The sequence below is a fragment of the Diabrotica virgifera genome, chromosome 5 (assembly GCF_917563875.1).
Source record: "Diabrotica virgifera virgifera chromosome 5, PGI_DIABVI_V3a".
In the NCBI taxonomy this organism is placed as follows: domain Eukaryota; kingdom Metazoa; phylum Arthropoda; class Insecta; order Coleoptera; family Chrysomelidae; genus Diabrotica; species Diabrotica virgifera.
The window spans coordinates 225,954,573-225,973,235 of record NC_065447.1 but is presented as its reverse complement, the minus strand read 5'-3'; the positions used below and the strand labels follow the sequence as shown (position 1 = coordinate 225,973,235).

Genomic DNA, 18,663 nt, shown 5'->3' with positions numbered 1-18,663 from the left:
TGGGTGGCAGCTTGAACATTGAATTTAAGTGAAAAGAAATGTTTTTTTGTTTAATAAACATTTATTTTTGTTTTCTGACAGCAGTAGAATGTATTTTGAATTAAATAAATTACCAACATTCTTCTTTTTGTGTCAATTAATTTAATTCAAAAAATTTTTTTGGACACCCTGTATAATTAATCATGTTAATGTTTATATTACTAAATAGGGAATTGAATAACCTTTCAAATGAGCTAGCACTCGACCTCTATTCCCATTTAAAAAAAATACTCGATTACGTCATCACGCCCAAATGGATGACGTCACTAGTACGATATATATGTCAAAAAATCATAATTTAAAAATCGAAAACTTTTGTATTTTACATTTTTTTAATTCTGTAAATCAAGCAGTTTACAGGGGGTCAAAATATAGTGAATAACCCTGTACATCGAAAACAGCATGGCAAGTGTTTAAAATTAAGTCCTTCAGCCATCTTTCTAACTTTGCGACTTCATCCACTTAATTTTGTTTGGACCGTCATTTTTTTAGGTCTTCACCACCTTTTGTAACATAGAGACAAGTCTACCTATTTTTATTGAATAAAAGGCTTGTTTAAATTTTTGCTACCATTGTTTGTCATAGGTATTAGCCGAACTACCTCTTAGAAGAGCTAGCCATGGTATTTTTGGTGGTAAAGAGGAGATACTTCAACTAAGGTTGACCTCCTCACGATCCTAAGTCAATCGTAGGTTTCATAATGGCAAAACCCACGTGGTTAGTACCATAGAGCCGTAGTTCTCTAAGATCGCCGTTCTGTCACAGTAAAGACTACTGTTTTTGTATTTTAGTCGCATCAAGAAATATTGAACCCTAGCTTAAATAATTTTTAAGTATTATATGAGAATGATATTCAATATTTATGGTTTCAACGGCATAAAATGAATAATATACAGTGACACTAAATTTATACAGTGATGAGCGCGCTAATAACCGGCCAAATAGCACAAAAGATGGAAAACGTATTAAGTTGTGAGATAAAAAGAAATAAAACTATTCGAGCTGGGAAATGTAGCTATATTAACCTATAAATTTACATTATATTGATTGTTTCCCACCTTTACACGTATCAGAGGAGTATGTACACTAAAATTATCACTGTGACAGTGGTAGTTGCCAAACTCGTGCGATACGCAGAGATACTGTCAAGAATAGATCTGGCTAGGGATATGCTAAACAATGCATCGGGGCGTAACGTCGATATCAAGTACGGTGGTCTAGCTATATTTGTCTGTCGTGCGAGTGTGAGCGTATCTACCAAGAGGTGGGAGTAATGGAACGACAGTTACACAGAGGCGGCAGCCATCATATGCTAGAGAGAGAAAGCTAAGCGCCAGTAGAGAGAGATAGATAGACCACCGACCCGAATTGCTCCGCGTTACGCTATTTTTCGGAGTTGGCCAAATCTATGTGTATAAGATCTTTGGAGATACGTCTAAAGGTGGGAAACAATCAATATAATGTAAATTTATAGGTTAATATCGCTAAATTTCCCAGCTCGACTAGTTTCATTTCTTTTTATCTCACAACTTAATACGTTTTCCATCTTTTGTGCTATTTTGGCGGTTATTAGCGCGCTCACCACTGTATAATAAATTAATACAATTCCATAATCCATTATCATAACTATAACTTACCTCCTCTCCTCGCATAATTCTTCTCTTGGAGAAAATAATAATTTTTACGTCACGTTCTACTTCCACGGTTTCAGCTACACAATTGGGATTACAAGAGTGATTTATATATCTCGCTAAGCCACCACTCAACGTAGCGTCTACCACTCTGTTTTCATCTAGTCTAAACATGTATATACCTCGATTCTAAAATAAAGATTAATGGTTAATAAATACTATTTTTTTTAATCCACAAGGAAACAATTTTCCTGTAGCTAGCTGGCTATATACCATTAAAACCCTCAAAGGGCCACATCTATCACAAAACGTTTTGGATCTAAATAGATCATCATCAGTGCTGTTACAGACAAATCACATGCTAGGCCAAAAAAAATACATTGTGTGAAAACCCTTTAAATGTTAACAAAATAATCTTACAATGACATTATTATTAAGAAATCCAAGTGATGGATAAAAATCCGTAAGGATATGGCCTTTGGCATCCTATGACTTCCCACAAGGCACGTGGGTTTCTTGTTTGACAGTATGTCTTCACATTAAGGACGGTGAGTAGCAACTCCTGTTGCTATAGAATTTTTTTAATAATTTTTTTTATTTAGTACCTGGACAGGGTAGGTCACTCACAGGCGCAGTTTCAAAAAATTGCATAACTAGAATACACAGTAACATTACAATGGATAAAGGAAATTGCATTAAATATTTGTACAATTAAAAATTATGAAAATCTAAACCTCATTCCTTCTAAATTTCTTGACAAATAAAGCTTGGTTTCATAGAGATAGTTGAAAAGATTTTTGTAATTGATGTGGCGACCAGAGGACATTCTGTAGGTTTGTACTCCTATGATTTTTTTTGTTATTATTGAAATAAGAACAGTCTACAAGTATATGTTTAATATTTAGTATATCACCAAAACTTGCACATGAAGGTGAATATTGAGAAGTCAAGAGGGAATTAAAGTATCATGAAAAACTCATAACTTTTCATACCTGGGGTGAATGCCATGAAGCACGGAAGGAATTTTGCTCCAGTGCAGTGATCTTCTCAAGACATTTAGATGGCATTTTTAAAAAACGACTTTGATCCTAACTGTACGTTCATAAATGCCATTAATCTTCATGTTTAAAAACACATTTCATTTTTAAGCACTTTCCAAATGGAGCTTGGTGAAATTAAGAAAACCAAATGTGTTTTTGTCAGTCGATAAGTTACGATGAATGAAACACAGAGTCACCAATATACCACCGAAACCAAATAGCAGTTTGAACAGTTGGTAGAAGCCGGTTTTAGTTCTAAAGAAGGCTAGAAAGGTCAATGCAGTTGTCGACTGTTTTGTCAATAACTATCTTAAAAAAAGTAAAACCATTTACCAGTTACCATAAAACCAGTCCAAGACTGGAGAATATTACACTCAAATTTCGCAATCATTCGTAAAAAGATCCGGTTTAAGAAGAAAAAAAAAATGATCAGTACCATTCACTTGCAGTTACCATAAATTGCTGTGACATCCACTTTATTCTCGAGATTTGTGTCCTTCGGATTTCCATCTTTTCCCAAAACTGGGGTCGTATTTTCGAATTCAATCGAATATTTTCGCATACGAGTTAACTCGAATGAAAAATTTCGTATACGAACGTGAATGTGTATTTTTTAACGTCCTTCGAAATGTTATACGTATACGAGAAGAATTTGCATCTACAACACTGCAAATTCGAATAACATTGAACTTATCTGTCATCTGAAGAGTCACAATGTTGCCATACTTTTTTTGTCAATTTCTTGTATAATTTCAATCAATGGTATAATCGCAGTAATAAAAACAAATAAAAAAGGCCATTTATTATAAAAAAGGCCATTTTTGGGAAAAGTTATTTATTAGTTATTTTAAGTGTAATCGGATCTTAAGATTGCATAGGTATATTAGTAATATCGATTTGCAAAGTCCGCAGAAAGTGTGCTATTTTGTTTAATATTATTTTTGTATCCAGTATTTAGACTGATATTTTACTATTTACTTTTCAAAGCGATTTTTTAAATGCACCTTTATGTAATGTGATAGTATGAAAAAATTGAGGATATGCCAACGGTGTCATATGTCAAGTTTGGAGGTGGAGCTTAGATCCAATGCTAAAATGCATACATAAAGTTAGGTTAGGTTATATTTTCAAGACATAATCGTACAACATGTTCTTTCTTTCTATTAAAGAATTATTTAAACCAGCCATTGAAAATAAATTTCAATGTAAAAATATTGTATACAACAACACAATTAACACTATTATCGGCTAAAACTATCATGACAACTGAAATGACAACAATAATTCGTATACGAGCATCACGATTCGAATGGTTCATACCCATTCGAGTCGTCGTATACGAAAAAATTCGTACACGAAGTGTTCGAAAATACAAGACACCGGATTTCAAGCGAAATTCTTCTAATTTCGTATGCGAAATATGCTCGAATGAATTCGAAAATAGGACCCCAGAAGACCATTCTTGTTGGTCATCGATTTTCTACCGATCAAAAAGCTATTATGGTTCTAGATGACCACTTCATAGCACTTAAGAGCTCGCGTGAGATAGTACATTTTAGACAGTTTCGGTTTGTAAATGTTTCCTTTCGGATACATATTCATCACAATAAATAAACATAATACGTCCCTATTTACTAAATTCGTACTTACCTTTGCTTCATATTGTTTTTCTCTGCTTTCAGCCAGTTCTGTTCTTATAATTTCTCCAATATATTCAATAACCATAGTGTGTTTTTCTAAGTCTCTAGCAGCATATAGACCTAACCCTTGAATTTTCGATCTAAAATAATAAAATATTTGTTTCCAGATGTCATGTAAATGAAAACATTTTTCAGTTAACATACGAGGATGAAAAACTTAATTTAATGATATACTTTGAATTTTAGGCGAAACGTTTTTTCTGGTAAAATTTTGAATTTGAATTTTAAAATGATGTTAATTGTGAGAGCTCGAAGTAGAAAAAAAATTAATTCGACCTAATTTTAATTGAGACCATCATTTAATCTAAATTATAACAAATATTGATCTTAAATTAATGAATAAATAATAAAGAGTCCACAAAAAATGTATTTCCACAAAAAACTTTAATCAACAAAGAATCTTAAAAATTAAAAAAGCGAACATTTGCAGAAAAATAATCATTCAAAATTAAAGTAATTATTCAAAATTATCACCACCTTATTGAAGGCAAAGTCTTGCTCTTTTTGTAAAATGTCTGATTGACTTCCTAATCTCAAGCAATTTAGTATTTTATTTAGGAAATAAGCCACAATTGAAGTTGGAAATAAAATTTATTTGACGTTTCGGCTTCCACTTCGGAAATCGTTTTATTATATATAGCAATTTCCGAAGTGGAAGTCGAAATGTCAAATAAATTTAGTTTCCAACTTATATTGTGGCTTATTTCCCAAGCATACTCCCTGTTATAATATATGGCTCTCAGACATGGACGTTTACAAAAGAAAATGTGGAAAAAATAGCAAAGACAGAAAGATCCATGGAAAGACAAACGCTGAACATTAAACTATCAGACAGGACGAATGGATCCGTAACAAAATAAAAGTGAAAGATGTCTCTACCCAAGTAGCAAAGCTTAAATGGAAGTTCGCCGGACACACCCTACGACAGAAGGATGAAAGATGGACTAAGATGATTATACATTGGAGACCGTGGAACCACAAACGAAAAAGGGGAAGGCCACAGATGCGATGGTCGGATGACCTGAAGAAACACACTGGGTCAAATTGGATGCAAATTGCCCGAGATAGAGAGGCATGGAAGAAGGAAGAGGAGGCCTATAACCAAGGATGGATGTTTAGGGCTGATTAGATAGATAGATAGATAAATTTCCCAAGCAAAATAGTAAATTACATAAGATTCCACAAAGAAATAGCTTCAGAACAATATTTCTGATCTCATTCATCAATCACTTCATAATCAATTCTTGTATGAAGATATTTACGAAACATTTACAAAAAAAAATTGGAGAAACATTTATCAAAAGAGCATCTGATATGATCAAAGTTTATTCTCTTTATGTTTTTATGAAGCCATAAAAAGGGAACAATTAAAGTTAAGGAAAAAAGTGCTTTTCTACGACAATGCACCAACACACAAGTTCTTGGTTGTAATGTCTGCCAATTATTGTAATGCAGGTTTCAAAATTGTGGAATACCCCCCACATTCTATAGATTTAGTCCCGAGTCACTATAGGCTGTTTCCAAACCTCAAATAAGACCTTAGAGAAAGAAAATGTTAGTGATATGTGCCATAAATGAAGGTTTTACACAGTCGAAGCAAATTTCTTCCAGGTCACTATAGAAATGTTGGAGCGCCTATAGGAAAAGTATGTTAAACTGAGAAGGGACTTCGGTTAAAAAATAAAAGTGTCAAAATGTAATTGTATTATTTCTAGGTCACGGGTGGAAAATAATGATCCACCCTCGTTTTATGTTGTGAATCTGGTAAAATTTAAATTAAAATATTATTTTAGCAAGACTTACCTAGCAAGATATACGTTATTCTTCCATTCCTGCTTCATCTTTTTGTACTGTGAGCTCTTCGAATGAACAAACTGTTTGCTGTAAGGACACGACAGCTCACCAAACGTTGGAGTACTTGGAGTTGGGCCGGAAGGCGAAGGACCAAATATAGGTCGAGCTGTAGACAGCGTAGTCCGTTGAGTGTGATGTTTTTTCCAATGCAACTGAGTTCTCGACCTCGATTCAGTCCTACAAGATCCCGAGGGATTGATCGCCAAAGGAAGTTCCAATAAGGGATTACGTCCATATTTGAATTTATAATCGGCTAAGGTCTCTATACCTGGCATACTTTCCAGTACTCTTACTATGGCGGGTTCGGTGAGACCAAAAAGATCTTCTCCAGTCGTGAATTTAGGGAACATCTGTAAACATTCGTTCTCTTTGCGAAGGAAGGCGATTTGGTCAAGGATCCTTTGCCAAGCACCTTTGGGAGTCGGATCTACAAACTCTATATCGTCTTCTGGAGGTTCTTGAACAACGACCCTAAACTCAGGTTTTCCAAATTGTTCGTGGATAGAGCAGATGTATTTGCACCGTTTGTTTAAAGATTTCATACTCCAATAGAACCTTATTATCTTGTAGCCTATCGGATATATGTAGTTGGAAGTGTGGAAATTTTGTAGCTGATGTGGTAATAGTTGACCAACATTTAGGAATATGAGGCTACCAACTCTTAATAGATCGTCAGTATCTGAGCTGTGCATCACAGCAGCGACTTGTCTGTTTTCATCTCTATTAACATAAACTCTTCTAGATACAGAGAGCGTCGTCAACTCGTTGTCCTTTTCGTTCTTAGGGACATGCGCTATGCAATAGACAGTTTTGTTCTTGAAAAATACACAATTGTCTTTTACTGCACAATTCAGATGGTACACACTGGAACATCTCGTTTTGAAGCATCTTATAGTAGCACCTAACATATTGCAATGTACGCAGGGCGTCGTTAGGCTTGTTTGTAAAGCATTCTCCAAATTCATTAACGCCCCATTCACCGTTTCGTATACGCCGTCAGACCAAAGACCGCAATTTAAGTGAACCCATTTATCAACTTCAAAGTTAAGTAATCTTGCCGTGCCATCAGCTACTCCATCACAAACACCTAAAACAAAACAGTCAAATTGTAACAAGAGATGGACACTAAACTCAAACCAAAAAGTGTTGCATGATAAAATTTCAAGGACGTAAATAAACGAAAATGTAAGAATCTACGTACACTTTACTTAGTACTGAAAGAAAGTTGCTTGCCCTTAATGTATTGGCGCAAAGATGTATGGATGTTAACCAACCTCTTTATGTCCAACCTCCGTTAATGTCCAAGCCTCCAACCCATAAAATAACAAGGAGAACACGTAGCAGCTCAGAAGTCTTATCTTTAAAGAAATTGTAATATCCCTGCTACAGAATACTTTCTTGTCTTATTCTGACATACGTGCGCGAAATCATCAAAATCTTGGTACCCGGCGCAGCTTGTTATACGCCCTCTGATTGGGTAATTACAATGACCTGTCGACAATTGTTCAATATGTCGGTCATTTTATAAATTCGTCAATGGTTATGGGTAAACAAATTGTATGTAGTATATTAGTATTTATTGTTGTGAGGACAGACACAAAAAGCAAGTTTATAATTGGAGTGACTTTTTAAACAGTTTTTAAAAGCAACAGGTACGTAATTTTAAATTTTTCAGTATTGTAATAAAAGATTAGGACCTACATACCTATTTGGAAAATGTAGGTACCTATAGTAGGTAATGCTTTGATTTACATAATTTGATTACCAATACAATTTCTACCAATCTTCATATCTAATAAATTGCTTTATTAGTCTATATTTTGTTGTATTTTAATATTTTAATTCCGCAAGAATCAAACTTATTTAATTAAACTAAGAGAATAAGCAACTATCAAAAAAGTTTAAAACGTATAGTTGCTATATCTTCCCACATCTTTCAAATGTCTCGCTAGCTAAGTTCTGCGTGCGGTGAGTTCAAAATCTAACAACCTATAGACGCAGGTTCAATTCCCAATGCAAATTTTTATTTTTTTAATTTTTTTATACATTTTATGATTGTAAGTAGGTATACCTATTTATTATATTTTTTTTTTCAGAAAATACGTATTCAGTTAAATTTTTGTCAACAAATTATTGTTCAGAAATCATTTCTTTGTTTCATTTTTCAATGTGTTTGCGTGTGTTTTATTCTTTTATTTTTTGAATTTTTGGTATTGTTTTAATAAAAAATTTTGGAAAGTAGTGAGTATTAAAATTAGTTTAATATTTAAATAAAATATAAATAAACTGTTTCAAGTATATTGATTTCGTTGAAATCATATAATAGAAGTATAACTTCTTACGTGCGTACAAAGTACACACACATTCTTTTTGTGTTTAGGGACAGTCCGTTTTCTTCGCTGAGTTCTACCACTCTGTCAACCATTTGTTGTAAATTTTGATTACAACAAGGTATTTGACAAAGTCTACATAATCGACTCCTGCAGCTACTTCAAGATAAAAATCAGAATTATTCATCAGAATAAAAGACATTAGAATATAAAATCTTTACTTTAATCAAGTTGCATTTGTAAAATTTGGCAACGAACTATCATAAGAAATAGAAATACAACGAGGGGTATGACAGGGATGTATATTTTCTCCGCTGCTCTTTAACCTATATTCAGAAGAGATAGTTCAGAGAGCACTCGAGAAAATATCAAGTGGAATTAAAGTCAACTGAGAACCTATAATAACATCAGATATGCCGATCATACGTTAGTAATCGTAGAGTCGGTTGAAGAATTGCAGGATCTGATGAATAAGATTGTAGATAGTAGCGAAGAGGCCGGACTTCTTTAAATGTCAAAAAGACGAAATTCATGACCATTGCAAAGGCACAAGTCTGAGCATGATGCAACTCAATGTATGAGTACTGAAGTGTTATGTATTTTCTGTATTATTATATGGAATGGAGGCTTGAACGCTAAAAAAGGATGTAAGTAACAAAATAGAAGCGTTTGAGATGTGGGCTTATAGAAGAATTTCAAAAATAAGTTGGGTCCTTAAAGGTTTCTAGCAACGTCGTCTTAAAAATAAACGAAAATAAGAATATTGCAATATCTCGGTCATGTCATGAGAGGTAAGAGATATGCATTGCTGCAGAATACAGAGAAAGATACTGAGCAGGCAGAAGAAGCATAGATCGAGAACGTATATTCTGGCTAAACATTTTGAGACAATGGTACAATTGTCACTCTATTGAGCTCTTTAGAGCAGCAGTTCAAGGGTGAAGATAGCCAACCTTCTTAAAGGAGACGGCACTTAAAGAAGAAGAAAGAGAATGTTCCGATTATATATTTATAATTATGTATTTATGCTTACAAAATTGAAAGATATTTAAATAGGTTTAGATTAACATTTACGGTGCAATTCGACCCTTGTATGTTGAGCACTGATTATAGGAATATAAGATCGTGGAATATAAGTATTTCGGTATCTGGACGGTTTTTAGAGACTGATATGACATGCGTCGTCATATCTATCTACCTTTGCTACCACATAGACAAGACGAAAACGGCGGGTTCGTTGGAAAAATATTCCCATGAGATTTTTTTGCATAATCACATTTATAATACACCCCAGAATAAGGTTCAAGAAGTCGCCCACGAGAAAAGTGGTCCAAATTTTGTTTAACAATTTTTTTAATCAAATTGTAAAAATTATTATTTTTGGTCTGGATAAATTTTTTTTAAGTTTTTTAGACCATTCTGGATAAAAAAGGTCTCTTGTAATTTTTCTCTAAAGTTGATGGTTTTCTAGTTATAAGCAATTTAAAATTTGAAAAACGCAAAAATGGCCATTTTTAAGACTTAATAACTCGGTTAAAGGTTATTATTATGAAAGTCAGAAAGTGACTAAATCAAAGTTTAAAGCCCCCCTACATGATCCTGAAGAAATTTGTGTCATTAATTAATTACTAAGCTGTTATTTTTAATTATTAACAATAAGCCGTAAGAGCGTATTGACGCGGCTGTAAATGTGAGTGCGAGTAAGATGCCATTGTACTGCCGGAATGGCATCTCTCTCGCACTCACCATAGACGGTCGCCTAATACGTGCTGGCGCTCATTATTATTACTTCAAAATAACAGCTTAGTAATAAAATTATGACAAAAATTTCTTCAGGATCTTGTAGGGGGTGCTTTAAACTTTGATTTAGGCACTTTCTGATTTTCATAATAATAACTTTTAACCAATTTATTAAACCTTGAAAATCGCAATTTTTCGTTTTTTTTTCGCTTTAAATTGTTTATCGAAAACGATCAACTTTCGAGAAAAATTACAAGAGACCTTTCTTGTCCAGAATGGTCCAAAAAACCTAACAAAAATTTGTACGGGCCAAAAATATTGATTTTTGCGATTTGATTAAAAAAAATGTTAAAAAATAATTGGACCACTTTTCACGTGGGCGACGTCTTGAACCTTATTCTGGGATGTCTCACGAATGTGATTATGCAAAAAAATCTCATGGGAATATTTTTTCTAACGAACCCGCCATTTTCGTCTTGTCTAACATTGAATTCTCTCTGCTTCATATAAATAGCATTGCGATTTCACTTGAGCTTGAGATATACAGGAATTGATGTCTTAGTACATATGCTATATTATTCAACTCCATTGATATTCCATGCATTCATTATTAAATTAAATATAAACCAATACTTACCCTGACAAAACATGCACTTTCTTGTATCATCCGGCATAACTGGCGGCGTGACTGTTATTTGCATTCTATACAACAACTCCATGATTTCTTTATCCGTAGGTATCTTATGTTTCTGATTCGGTTGTAAACATCCAGGCGACCAAACCTTATATCTGATGTTCTTGTAGATTCTGCTAACCGGCATCGGTCTGTAAGCACCGTCATAAAACCGATTCGGTTTATTCTCTGCGTTATTATGCAAGTAGGAATAGTAATCGTTGGTGTCCATTGGTTCATATTCTTTCTTCATTTCTCGATTAGTGAACGAGAGTCTTTGAGCTATTATTGATTTATTGTCAAACGGTTCCATCATCTGCATTTTCTGTTTTGTCTCGTTATCTTTCTGAGATAAATGGTTGATTATTTCGGCGGCCTAAAAATAAGAATTGAGATTATTTTACTTTATTCTATACAACTTAAAAATACAATGGTTGTCGTTTTAGTTTTGTTGTGGCCTATAGCCATACAGACAAAAATATATTGACTTTATTGATTTTCAAAATATGTCCCACCAAGATCGATACACTTTTGCATACGTTCAAACCAATTGGTAAAACAATTATTTCAGTCTTCAGTTGACACCTGCAAAATCGCTGTTTTAAAGGCATCGATGGCTTCTTCTGACGACTGGAATCGCTGCCCACGCATTGAGTTCTTGATCTTTGGGAACGTGAAGAAGTTATTGGGATTTAGGTCGGGGCTATACGGTGGATGGTTTAACAATAATTCGATGTTTTGAGGCTTCAAAAACTCTATTGTATTTTGGGCAGTGGGAGCACTTGCATTGTCCTGGTGTAGGATGATTCACCGTTGTGTTAGGCTATTGATTATGTATTTTAGGAAGGAACTACAACGTTAACGGGGTTTTATTATTTCATATAGTTAGTTGACCTCTAAACATGAAAAACCCACAGAATGTTTGTTACCATTTAAAGGGGTGCGTTTTTGAGAAAGGGGTGAATTAGTCCCTTGGCACAGGGCGAATTAGGGCGAGTTCTATGCACTTTTGGTACAAACTCGTCCACAGGAAAATTGTTCCAGGTTAAATTTACTATCGAAACATCACATTTTAAAGTCAAAAATATTTTTTTTTACAAAAATATATTCAAAAGAAAAGCAAGAAAAATACACAAAATATAGCAATTTTGTTTTTTGGCCCATAACTTTTTTCCACGGGGATATAGGTATAATCATTGCTTCACAGAAAAAAAACTTCCATCCTTACTCGTTAAAACGACGTTTGGTAAAAGTCTCTATGATTTATAGTTTCCAAAATATAATTTTTCAAAATTCGCCACTGACAGCGATTTTGGCCCATTTTCCTTGATACTTCTCAACCATTGTTCTGTAACTTTTTTCTACGTAGGTTTAGGTATATGCAATGTTACATTTAACGGGAAGAAAAGTCAATTACCTTTAAAATGGTCTATTTTAGAAGGTCGTGTGACTATTTTTAAGCAAGATATTGTTGTTCAAAGTTTTATACTTTTAATGATTTTTGATATATTTTACGATTATTTTTATATTTCTCATTATAACTTTTTTTATAGTATATTTAGGTATATACATTGTATAACAAAAAAGAAAGCTTATTCTCTTTACTTTAAATGGTGTATTGTAAAACATTCTAGGACTATTTTTAAACAAGCTATGCTTTTTCAATATGTGACATATACACATGCAATAGGTCCCACTAAATTGGAACCATATGGAAAACTTTTTTAAAATCCTTTATAAAATTCTCTGCATAGTCTAAAACCTAGATGCAATCATCAGATATAAAATTTTATCAATAGTGTACGAGGTATGTTAAAAAATATGAATTTCGCTCAAGAGTAAAGTACCTTTATATTTCACAATATCGAAAAGTGTTATTAAGAAAAGTTATTTGGAATTAAAAATTGTTATAATATGCAATTATATTCTTCTAATTGAAACAAATTTAAAAAATTTAAAATTTTTCTCAAATTACGGATAAGGATATTTCTACTAAATATACCATTCCATATACCTAGAAATGCGTAGAAAAAAGTTACAGAACAATGTTTGCGAAATAACGAAGAAAATTGCCCAAAAATGCTGTAAGCGCCGAACTTTGAAAAATCCTAATTCGGAAACTTTAAATCCTATAGACTTTTACCAAACTTCGTTTTAAAGAGGAAGGATGGAAGTTATTTTTCGCTGAAGCAATGCCTATACATATATCCCTGTGGGAAAATGTTATGGGGCAAAAAACAGAATTGCTTTCTTTTGTGTTTTTTTCTCGCTTTTCTTTTGAATATATTTTTGTAAAAAAAAATATTTTTTACTTTAAAATTTGATATTTCGATAGTAAATTTAACCTGGAACAATTTTCCTGTGGACGAGTTTGTACCAAAAGTGCATAGAACTCACCCTAATTCACCCTGTGCCTAGGGACTAATTCACCCCTTTCTCAAAAACGCACCCATTTAAATGGTAGCACTCCATGGTTTTTTCAAATCTAGAGGTCCATTGACCATATGAGACAATAAAATCCCGTTAACGTTGTAGTTCCTTTTAGCTTTCTTATTTTGAACACAATCAATAGTCTATGTTGCTTTGTCGGATTTCGCGATTACTTCTGGTAAACAAACGGTTATATATACCAATCAGAAGTAACCGTTGTTCGATCTTCTAAAGCAACTGTTGCCACATGACCAGATTTCGACACAAAATTTTTCTTGTACACTTCGAGAACGGATCACTTTTGTTGGTTTTTCCTCATCGTGAAACACCCACACACCGAATTGGCGTTTATTTTTCGGTTTGTAGGAGTAAATCCAAGATTCATCGCCATTAGCAATAATATAAACTTTTTTGAGCTTCCTTTGTTGAACCTTTCCAATGGTTTTCGACACCAACGGCAGCTACGTACGCCATTGCTCCCGCTTGGAGGCGCTAGTGTAGTTGGGGGTCAACGTTTTGACAGTTCTTTAAGCTTGTATGGTAGTTTTGTTTTAATTATTGCAATTTAATAAATTACGGCAGAAAAATACGGATCTTGAACTGTTTGTGAATTGAAAAACGAATTGAGAAGAAATGCAAGAATTACTGGAAAAAAGTTATTCACATGACAGAGAGGGAAAAAATTTAATCCTTTGTAAATTTACTATTGAACTAAGACCTTTAAACTCCAGCGCTACAGATTGGGGTAAGAAATATGAAATAATAAAAACCTGATGATCTCCTAAAATTTTTCTTACAGATAATCCATGAAAGAATTTCCAAGCCGTGTGAAAGTCAAATTTCGCCCAACCAGTTCGTGTTCATAAATGCTGTTGGTACGAGAGATACGGTACGGCTTTGTTTTCAATACAATTCTTAAGGCCCATTTATACATATCAGGGCCGTGTCCGTTCCGTGTTAAGACAGGGCCCGGTCAAAAAAAAACAATATGTACTCTTGAGTATATTTATACATTGGCGTTTCCCGGACGGGGCCCGTCCGGGCCCGGTCTGATATTAATCCCAGCCGATATTTTTGCTGCCGGCACTGGCGATGCACGAAAATGACACGAATCGCAGGGACTTGTATAAACACGATTTTATTGTTTTGTGAACGCGACTGCTGGAAAACAGACAAGCAATAGATATTGTGAGGTGAGATCTTCTATCCAAAGCGAAATATTTTCAACTGTCTTTTACACAGAGATATGTAATAACGTTTTACTCTCTTATTCGGCCCGGTACGCACACTGCCACAACCCGGTTGTATGTAAATATTGCATTAAAAATACCCGGACTCGGCACTGGCCCGGAACGGACACGCCCGGGTATGTATAAATGGGCCTTTATTCCAGAGATACAAAGACGTCAATTGCGAAATATACGCATATCTGGTTGATTACGAGAAAGCGTTTGATCGAGTACAGTACGCCAAGACGGTGCCACATGGGCCAAGAGTTGACGGTGAACACACCGAATATGTGAAAATCATGAGTGGAGTGAGGCAAGGCTGCACTTTGTCCCCCCTAATTTTCAATATTTACTCAAACAATATTTATCGAAGCTTTGCACGAAACTGGAAAAGGTATTCTACTAAACGGGTACCGGCTAAATAACATCAGGTATGCAGATGACACCACAGTGTTTGCGGACAACCTAGGAGACCTACAAGTCCTCATGAAAAAAATCACGTATTACAGTCAACAATATGGACTCAATATAAACGTACAGAAGACAAAGCTTATGATCATTAGCAAGAAAAAGATAACAGAAGGTCAAATCTACACCTACCAAACCCCTGTACTATAACCACTCCGGCACCAGAATAAATAATGAAGAATGAGACAAAGAACCAAAAGATAGCACATCGGAAAAGCTAGATCAACCTTCAACCGTATGGGGGCCTTTCCAAGAGCCACCTTTCTCTTGGTATAAAAGTAAGAATGCTGAGATGCTACGTCTTCTCTGTCTTTTTTTATGGTGTTGAATCATGGACCTTGAACGAAGATATGCGCCGAAAATTGGAAGCATTTGAGATGTGGCTATATCGGAGAATTATTAAAATCCCATGGACTGATCGGATCACAAATGAGGAGGTCCTTACAAAAATGGGGAAGAACCAAGAGGTACTAACCACCATCAAATCTCGAAAGTTGTACTTTAAACACATTATGCGAAATGAATCCAGATATGCCCTCCTACAAGCCATCCTGCAAGGAAAAATATTTGGAAAGTGAGGTCCAGAAAGAAGAAGAACATCCTGGTTAAAGAACCTCAGAATCTGGTTCAACACAACATCTGTGCAGCTTTCCGCGTTGCTGCAGATAAAGTGAAGATTGCCATGATGATCGCCAACATTCTTCACGAATAGGCACATCAAGAAGAAGAAGAAGAAGAAGATAACAAAATAAAAGACAAATAAATAGTATTTAATGTTTTTGCAGTCGAATCAAGGGGCAATACGTAATCTGTTTCAACAAAATATTTATTGCATACTGATCTCTTCTTATTACTACAATCCACTTTTTTCTCATCAGATTATATTTGGGAAATCTTTGTCCTGATATTCTAGATGAGCACAAAGGTATAGGACAACCCCGAGGCATCTTATTTTCCCATATTAAATTTACACAGCCAAAAAAATGCAATCATTACTTAGAAATATATAGATTTGGACAGTTGACGTGACCTCCAACTACACTAGCGCCATCTACGATGAGCTTTTCAGATTAGCTGCCACTGAAACGAACCGCTTTTTGCTCTTCTGTGAGCGAATGAGGGATCCAATTAGAAACCAACTTCGTAATACCCATTTCTTCATGTAGGATATTTTGCATCGAGGTCTTTGAAACGCCCAAAGATGCCTCTATTTCCCGGTATGTTACACGGCGGTCATCCTTAATTAGCTGACGAACCGCATCAATGTTTTACTGTGTGACTGCTGTTTTGGGTGGACCTGGCCTGGATTCGTCGCTGAGACTGGAACGACCACGTTGACTTTCACAATACCAGCAGGAAATAGTTGACTGGTATGATGCTTCATTCCCAAAGACAAACTATTTCAGCGAGACATTGCTGTGGGATAATCCTCTCCGAAAATTGTAAATAATTGCTAATAAATGATTGTCAACAGAGATTGCTAATACAGAGATGTTTAGATGTAAACCAGGACATCTATGCCTGCTTCCTAGATTATAACAAGGCATTCGATACGGTGAAACATAATCCGTTAATAAAACTACTGAGAACAAAGAACATCGACACACGGGATATAAGAATAATAAATAATCTGTATTATGAACAAGAAGCGGTCATAAGAATAAATAACTTAAACACCAATAAAATAAAAATCAAAAGACACGTTAGACAGGGCTGTGTCTTGTCGCCATCACTGTTTAATGCATACTCAGAAGAAATATTCAAAAAAGCATTAGAAGATGAAGTAGCAGGCATAAAAATAAATGGCCTACCCATATGTGAAATTAGATACGCCGATGACACAATACTAATAGCAGAAACTATTACAGATCTACAAAGAATTTTAGATAAGGTTGTTGCAACGAGTGAAGAATTTGGTCTGTCACTAAACAAAGAAAACGAAATTCATGGTTATATCAAAGAAAAATATTAGAAACATAAATCTACACGTAAATAATAAGACGATAGAACGAGTTCAGAATTAAAACTATTTAGGAACAAACATTAGTGAAACAAACGATTATACCAAAGAAATCCGAATTAGAATAGAAAAGGCTAGAAGTGCATTCACTAATATGAAACAAATACTATGTAGTAGAGACCTCAGCCTAAATCTTAGAAAGCGAGTACTAAAATGTTATGTATTCTCTGTTCTTTTGTATGGTGTGGAGACATGGACCCTCAATAAACAATGCCTCAATAGATTGGAAGCATTTGAGATGTGAACGTATCGAAGAATGCCGAGAATCTCCTGGACAGACAGAATAGCCAATGAGGAAGTACTAAGGAGAATACAGAACAGCAGGGAGATACTGGATTCCATCAAAATAAGAAAACTTCAATACTTGGGCCATATAACACGTGGTGACAGATATGAACTCCTAAAATTAATTATGCAGGGAAAGATTCAAGGAAGGCGCAGCATAGCTAGGAGAAAAATGTCCTGGCTGAGAAATCTCAGAGAATGGTTTGGATGCAGCTCAACTGAACTCTTTCGGGCTGTAGTATCAAAAGTGAGAATAGCAATGATGATTGCCAACCTTCGTCGCGGAGATGGCACGTAAAGAAGAAGAAAGAAGATTGTCAACAAAAGATTGAGGTTACATTTGTGTCGGAAGGTACACTCTAAGCCGCACTCTAAGCGGTTATATGCAAAACTAAAAGACAAACTTCGTATAAACACTTACCTTATCTTCGGAGATAGAAGGAGATCTATGCATTAGGGCAAACTGCATGTAGCAAGTCGAGCTACAGAAGAATAGTTCCTCTCCGTCGCTTAAAAGTTCCGAGTCTTTGGCCAAGAAAGGAAGGTCGGAAACCTTTCTCCTTATCAAATTGCTTAAAATAATTACATCACAGTGTTTACAGAACTTGGTAGCCCCATTAAGAATACTTTGAATGTCTATTGGCGCTAAAAACAAAATAAATAAGAACTAAATACGTTAAAAATGTGGAAATATTCTTACCTCCCTCTTTACCGTCTTTGCCCTTGGTCCTGTAGAGTCCGAGCTTCTGGCTGGGAGGAGTTGTTGTCCTTTCTACTATTTGATAACTAGTAGGAGCTGGAATTTGTAGAATGTTTGCTAAGTCCCTTAGCACACCCATTATGTCTTCAGCGGCCGATGAAGTCAGTGTTAATGTCACGGTAACATGTCCTGAATCCTTCGTCGGTAATAAAGGTTTGCTTTCAGATTTGATCTTTGTCATTATGTTAAGACTATCTGTATTGATGTTTTCTTTGTTCTAGAAAGCGAGAGAAAAATAAATAAAATTAACAAGAAATCGATAAGAAGTTTAAAAAGTTACATATTTTGCATGGTTTACTGTAAAAAGACTGAAATCATTAGACCGAAAAGCTCTTTACCAAAACCTCACTAGACCGAACAGTAGGAGACCGAAAAGCATTAGGTACATTATACAGGGTGCTCAAACAGGATTGTAATCTGAGCAAGGCAGGGTTGCAAAAAGAGATGTTTTTTTAATTTTAAAC

The 18,663-nt window shown here is 34.8% G+C and overlaps 1 protein-coding gene across 4 annotated transcripts in view; it reads right to left on the bottom strand.

Moving 5' to 3' along the window:
- The window catches only part of LOC126885295 (histone-lysine N-methyltransferase 2C-like), a 173,740-nt gene that overhangs the window by 8,826 nt on the left and 146,251 nt on the right, over positions 1-18,663 (bottom strand). For all 4 annotated transcript variants that reach the window (XM_050651808.1, XM_050651810.1, XM_050651809.1 and 1 more), the window contains 6 exons: positions 18,140-18,416; positions 17,861-18,084; positions 10,972-11,383; positions 6,214-7,351; positions 4,361-4,490; positions 1,677-1,859 (listed from right to left, as the gene is read on the bottom strand). In XM_050651808.1, coding sequence (XP_050507765.1) covers positions 1,677-1,859; positions 4,361-4,490; positions 6,214-7,351; positions 10,972-11,383; positions 17,861-18,084; positions 18,140-18,416 — 2,364 coding nt within the window. The remainder of the gene's footprint in view (positions 1-1,676; positions 1,860-4,360; positions 4,491-6,213; positions 7,352-10,971; positions 11,384-17,860; positions 18,085-18,139; positions 18,417-18,663) is intronic.